Source organism: Haplochromis burtoni, unplaced genomic scaffold, assembly GCF_018398535.1.
Source record: "Haplochromis burtoni strain Fernald_Lab_line unplaced genomic scaffold, NCSU_Asbu1 Contig_1089, whole genome shotgun sequence".
NCBI classification, from domain to species: Eukaryota; Metazoa; Chordata; class Actinopteri; order Cichliformes; family Cichlidae; genus Haplochromis; species Haplochromis burtoni.
Genome location: NW_024583450.1, coordinates 49332 through 56213, shown reverse-complemented (window position 1 = coordinate 56213; position 6882 = coordinate 49332). Strand labels below are relative to the sequence as shown.

Here is a 6882-nt window from a genome sequence, read left to right as displayed (position 1 = left end):
TTTCAGCAAGGAATTTGCATTTGCACTGTTACATTTTTATAAAGCTTTAATGTACATAAAAACCAGCTTCTTGTTTAAGTGAAAATAAAAGGAAGGTTTTCTTTGTGCGCTAGTAATGTTGTGGAGTTGTATTTTGTCTCGCATCAATTATATCGTCGGTTATATCGTTATCGCAAATTTTCAAATATATATCGTGATAAATATTTTTGGCCATATCGCCCTGCTCTAATCAAAGGTATCCTCTTGGAACGGTTTAGGTCGTACCTCTCCGACAGGACTTTTCCCCTGAGCCTTGATGATTTTATTTCTTCCCCAGCTCCTTTTACTTGTGGTGTCCCGCAGGGTTCCACATTAGGCCCAATGCTTTTTTCAATCTACATGTTGCCCCTAGGCCTAATCTTTAGGAAGCATAACATCTGCTTTCACTCATATGCCGACGACACCCAGACTTATCTTCGGTTTAATAGAAACACCTCCACGCCCATGGAATCGCTAGTCAAATGTCTCGATGAAGTTAAAACCTGGATGGCCTCAGATTTTCTTACCTTCAATGAGGATAAAACTGAGGTAATTATTTTTGGACCGAGCTGTAATTTCAATGCCCCAGATTTGGACTTATGCAACCTAACATGTGCTGTTAAAACGCATGTAAAAAACCTGGGGGTTTTCTTGGATAGCAAACTTACATTCGAGAAACAAATTAATTCAGTTGTCCAGCGGTCCTTTTTTAAATTAAGGCTCCTATCCAAAGTGAGATCTTTTTTTATCTTTTATTAACTTGGAACAAGCAATTCATGCGTTCGTTTTATCTCAGCTGGATCACTGCAGTTCACTGTATGTGGGTGTCAGTCAGTCCAGCTCGGCCCGGCTCCAACTTGCTGCAGCTTGCCTCTTGACTCGTGTGAAGAAACACCAACATATTACTCCGGTGCTTGCTTCCCTTCATTGGCTTCCAGTGCGTTTTAGAATTAAATTCAAAATCTTACTTTTGACTTATAAAGTGCTAGTTGGCCGGGCACCGGACTATTTGTCTGACCTATTGCAGCTGTATACGCCGTCTAGAGCCCTTCGATCAAGCGATCACCTGCTCCTTACCTCACATAAGTCTAGGATGGTTCATAGAGGAGATCGGGCATTTGCGGTTGTGGCACCGAAAATGTGGAACGATCTACCTCTCCACATTAGAAAGGCCCCGACTGTCACTCTTTTTAAATCGCATCTTAAAACATAGTTTTTTACTCTGGCTTTTGAAACTGTGTGAGAGTTACCAATTCTTTTATCCTAATTTTCTTTTAATTTTCTTACCTGTCGTTGTTTAACTGTTACTCTGTGCAGCACTTTGGTCAGCTCCCTGTTGTTATTAAACGTGCTTTATGAATAAATAAATGAAATCTGGACAGCCGGTGGCAGCGCTAACACGTGACAGTTCATTGGTAACTGAATCAGGTGTGAATATGGTTGCCTGTCTCTGCGTCAGCCCTCTCTGTCCGTCCACACTGAGATGGAAAACGCAGCGTTTTGAAAACGCTTTCATTTGAAGACGGTGCTTTCACGTCGCAGTGTGGACAGCGAAAACGGAGACTTTCGAAAACGATGACGCGTGTTAGTCATATGATGCGGTCATGTGACCAATTAAACTACGACAGCGGAGAGCAGCAGTTGCTGTGTTTGCTCTCAGCTCTGACAGCCCTATTAAAGGTTATTATCAGTCTGTACGTGCTACAGATCAAACTCTTTGATTCTCACTCGCTTTTGCGTTTCATGCATGTGCAGGACTGGAACGTCAGCGCTTTCAGACGAAAACACAGTTTTAAATCTATCCGGGTTAGTGTGGACGCAGCCTTTGCCTGCGCTCACACTTTGTTTCAACACATTCACTTCAAATTATGAAGCGTGTCTTCAGTGCGAGCCGCTCGGCGAGAAACAGCCTTCATTTACTCGCACTTAGAAATCAAGCTGGAGGTGTCAGCGCCACAGCAGTGGGTGCTTTCCCACAAACGCTCTTATTGTGGAATAATTTGGTGATAATAATCTGATGATTTTCCTTATTTGCTCATTTTAGGTTTTATTAAATAAAAGTTTTTAGCATCTGAGGCGTTTTGCATCCGAGCGGCTTCGTCCATCTGCAGGTTACCAGCTTATCCAGCCTCCAACATGATCCCGTGAACGGAGGCAGCATCAGTTTAGTGCTGCTGACTGCAAACAGATGTTGTGACAGGGCATCTGATTAAAGATGTTAAGACAAATCCCCCCCACACACACGCATCTTTGAGAAGATACTCACTCTGCAGCTGAAACGGCTCTTTAAAGACGCCAGGAAGTGAAGACTGACACAAAATGGCCTCTTCTCTCTTCACGAGATCACAAAATCAAGCTGCTCCTCACACAGAAAGCAGAATCGTGTGTGTGTGTCATGCAAGGAGATATGAACAGATAAACTACCCGTGATTAAAAAGGCCGGCGTGTGCGTGTTTTAATCCGTCCGCTGAGGGAGGTTGGCAGCGGCGTCACAGCGCACAGCAGCTGATTGGTCGGCTGCAGTGGGACATTTACGCCTCAGATCACATCTCCTGAAATCCTCACTGAACACAGGCGCAGCAGTTTAACGCAGCACTCACTGGTTTGACTCTAAATGAGCAAAATCCTCACACGTTCCCGGCTGGTTGGAAACAGGGTGCACGGTGAAATCTGGCCTTTTTTAATTAATGTTGCATATTTGAGCTTCATCAGTACGACAGACTTCCAATGAAACTTGAAGGGCATAGATCAAGGTCTTAACATCTTCACGTACTTCTACAGTCATAGTTTGAAGGTTACTGAGAGGCCTGCCGGGGAACTTTTGTGCAGTTTGACGGTCGATGGATCGATCCTGCAGACGCAGAAACGGTTTTACTTTGTGAACAAACACCTCACTGCTGCGCTGCTTCCTGTTTACTATAACAGCTGCTGTGCCACCCCTGTGATGTTTGTACTGATACTCAGCGCAGCTGAAGCTGTGTGAATGAAACTCGACACCCACAGCATCTGCTGCTGGTACTACTGCTGACTCTGTGAGTCAGCTTCATCACAAAGCACACGTTTCTGAGCGCAGAGAGGCTGAGATTTCAAACACAGGCTCAGAGAGGACGGATTTATATCGCTCGGAGGATTCAGAGCAAACACTGCAGATGACCTGAGAGGGCGAAGTGAGCACATTACCTTGTAGGCCATGGCTCGTCTTAGTGCGTTGATCGTATTGATGGTTTGAAACAGGATGCTGCTTTCAGCGCTCACCTCATTGCCTCTGTGGAAAGGAATATATACAGTAAACACAGGGTTCATACACATCCAGTCCACTCTTTCTTTCACAGTTTATCTAAAATAAACTCTTAATGAAGGAAACTGGAGCAAACGTGTTAGAACAAAAAATAAAATGTTACGCTGCAGTCTAGTTTAGTAAAGACTCATAATAAACGTGTCAGAGTAAAGAAACCCAGACTGTGTTTTTATGATAAATGTGCAGCACGTTGCTTTGTTCTGTTATCACTGCTGCATTAATGCACTGTGGACTAAAAGGCCTCAGGAGCACTTTTGCTGTCTGCTTCACTCACGATGGCACCAGGACAGACACATGATGCTGCTGTTGGACAGCAAAGATCAGAGTAATGGAAGAAAGGAGGACATTTAAAAACGGGTGAAAAATAACAGGTTCAATGATGATGCTGCACAGTAGATACAGAGCACAAGATTGTTAATGACTGACAAGAATAAAGTAAATACAGTAGCACATGCCGGGCATTGGCTCGGCACAGACACATCAACAGAGAGAGATGTCTGAGGTGACCTGCATAGGTGATGCTCCTCCGCTCGCCTCCTGCCTCTGATTTGTGGACGCTAAGGCTCCGAGCAGCTTGTTGTTCCCGCCGCCATGTTTCCGGTGATTCGCGGTCCTGCTGTCCGTCCGTCCGGTCCGAGGCCGCTGTCCGCATGCATGAGCGGAGGCCGGGAGCGGTGAGTCCTCCTCTCTCGTTTTAGCCCCTCTCTTTTCTACTGTCTTTCTCTGTGACGGTCACCATACAGGCTGCTCCTGCTGCTGCATCGAGCAACAAGCTAGCGCTGACACGACCGGCGCATTTCCGGTGAGATTTTCAAACATAAATAATACATTTAAGTAAATTAGTATGGAAGTTATATAGCACCTTTTTAGACTTTCACAGAAATAATTTAGAAATAAATAAATAAAATAATATTGCACGTTTAGTAGAACATACATAAAATTGCGGAAAGAAACATAATCTTAAAATTAACTGTGAGACAGTTTGAAGAAGAGATTTACCAGTTTAACAGATTTAGAGAAGTGAGAGAGGATGTACATGACAATACCTTGCTTTTCTTTTTGTCACACTTTTTAAGATCATTAAATACATTTTAATATATTTAACACAAAGCTAATCCAAGTGAAAACAAATTCGATTTATGTTTTTCTTTATTAAGAGGAAAAATCCAGCCAAGCCTTGTTAAAAGTAATTTTATTGCATTTTTTTGATGATCTGAAACATGTAAGTGAGAGAGATATGTCAAACACTAAGAAATCAATGAGACGTTAATATATTTTCACTTTGTCCCCCTTCAGCATGATGAATGACAATATCTGAAGTTGGTTCTGCAGTTATGGCAGTTATGGCACAGGGAAGCTCTTCTTCCCCGTGCTTGCCAAGTGCTGCTTATAAGGGATCATCTGATCATTGTGGTTTTCTCTGTCTGGTGCTGTGGGGTCTTTACTTTAACTGCACTTTGATCTTGCCTTGGGATGGCTGCTGTATAAATGAAACATCTTTTTCAGTCACTGGTGTCACATGCATACCTAAACATTAGTTTTGGAGGTCATAACGTTCCTCTCCCACAGTGCTGGGATTATAGCTGGACCTCAAGGGTCCAGGCTCCCCAATAAATCACTGTCCCCCTTTTAGCTGAATTCTGCTGATATACAACTGATAACAACCATATCACCAACAATCACTGAGGAGGACACTGATGAGCCCGGGAGACCATATTTTGATTTCCATAAAGGACACTTGGACCAGTCGTTAAAAACTTTAAAAATACTGTTTGCTTCAAGAAAACGTTAACATATTTAGACAATGCCTTCTCTGTGTGGTTAATGAATTATGAAATAAAAAATGTCTTTATATGCTTTTACAAGTCAACAAGTGCAAAAGAAGAGGACGGTTGGTCACCCTAGCCTGTGCAGACAATTTGCTTCTGCAATCTAAGATAGATATTTTTACACTTTCATTGCTGCTGTTATACAATTTTATTTATTGATTCGTTGATTTTTGTGAATACCAGAGTGACTTGATCCCCGTCATAATTGGTTACCCATCCAATGCATATGGTGTCCTGCTGACCCTGCTCCTCTGACAGGTGAAAGACGTTTCTAATGTGAAACTGCGTTTTTATTTTGAAGGGAAGTTTTAATCACCTGACTTCCTCTTCTCGCTTTATTAATTCTGAATGACTTGTCGTGCCCTTATGCAGCAAGCCAGAACACGCAATCTCTCTGCAGGGAACATTAAGATGCACCAAAAATACAACAGCCTGAGAGTATCTTTGCTTTAGTGAATCTTGTGCTGTGCATACTGACATAAATAACTAAAGAATCACTTTTCATTTAAAAAAAGTTTGTAAATTCATGTTATTAAAGCAATATTGTAAAATTGATGTTCCCTGACCGGGAATCGAACCCGGGCCGCGGCGGTGAGAGCGCCGAATCCTAACCACTAGACCACCAGGGACAGATATCTGGCATGTGTCACCAGTTAAATTCATAGTACAGTACATATACGTTATACGAGATGGTTATGTGCAGTAATATTAATCAACGAGCAGAAGAACTGTTCATTGTGTGTTATATCGGTACAATGACGGCGACACAAAACTAACAATTCCCTTCACTTTTAACTACTTTAGAGCCCTGCTTTTTAAGCGTCGCTTAGCCGTTAGCCCTTCGCTAGCGGCTTTCGCTAGCTTTACCTTGCTGAACGACAGCGACGCGACACATGACGGCGGCTTTATGTCGCTTTTGTTTCGTGATGCTACAAATGACGGTAGCACGTGTGTTTTACTGTGATATAATTAAAAAAAAAAGACTTTAGCATGAATGGTGCTTATTCATATGACCATATACCCACTGCTTGTACACAAGACCTCGTGGCGCAACGGTAGCGCGTCTGACTCCAGATCAGAAGGTTGCGTGTTCAAATCACGTCGGGGTCATCCTGTTTTTTAAAATTTCTTTTCCCTTCATAATTGTACATCAAAATTGTTAATTGTTTTGCTTTTATAGAACAAACTCAAAGTGAAACAGTCACTAATTATGCGAATACGTAATGATGGCAGTATGTGTGGTGGACTTGTGTGACATGTATACCTATATAACTATATACACTATATATAGATAGAATTGTTGAATTGTTTTGAATTTGCATTGTTTATATTGTCTACTTTATTACTTAATGTTTTCTTTATTTTAACCTTTGTGTACAGCGCTTTGTGACTGCCTGTCTACGAAAAGCACTTGATAAATAAACCTTACCTTACCTACTGAACATATATTTTAACTTCCACGTAGAGTCTTAAGGACATGGTTTATTAAGGTGGTACAGTAACAGGGCAGTTAATGTAAGGAGAGAATTTCTCCTGAATAACTCACTCTCCAGATCCGGTAACTAACCTCTCTCAATACACACTCAATGTCTTTCATGCAACACAACCAAAACAGTAACATTGTAACAGAGATCCTGAGCACATCACAATAAAATATCATACAATATAATTACTCACACACACACACACACACACACACACACACACACACACACACACACACACACACACACACAC

General features: G+C 42.0%; 1 protein-coding gene and 2 non-coding genes across 3 annotated transcripts in view; 1 reads left to right on the top strand and 2 right to left on the bottom strand.

The window, feature by feature from the left end:
* Positions 1–4117, bottom strand: part of st6gal1 (ST6 beta-galactosamide alpha-2,6-sialyltranferase 1) — a 24054-nt gene extending 19937 nt beyond the window's left edge. The window contains exons 1-2 of the mRNA XM_005951669.2: positions 3824–4117; positions 3199–3283 (exon numbers count right to left, since the gene is read on the bottom strand). Coding sequence (XP_005951731.1) covers positions 3199–3210 — 12 coding nt within the window. The 5' untranslated portion in view covers positions 3211–3283; positions 3824–4117. The remainder of the gene's footprint in view (positions 1–3198; positions 3284–3823) is intronic.
* Positions 4118–5702: 1585 nt separating this feature from the next.
* Positions 5703–5774, bottom strand: trnae-cuc. The gene has a single exon. It is a non-coding gene; the product is annotated as a tRNA-Glu (tRNA).
* Positions 5775–6183: 409 nt separating this feature from the next.
* On the top strand, positions 6184–6255 carry trnaw-cca. The gene has a single exon. It is a non-coding gene; the product is annotated as a tRNA-Trp (tRNA).
* The last annotated feature ends 627 nt before the right edge of the window (positions 6256–6882 follow it).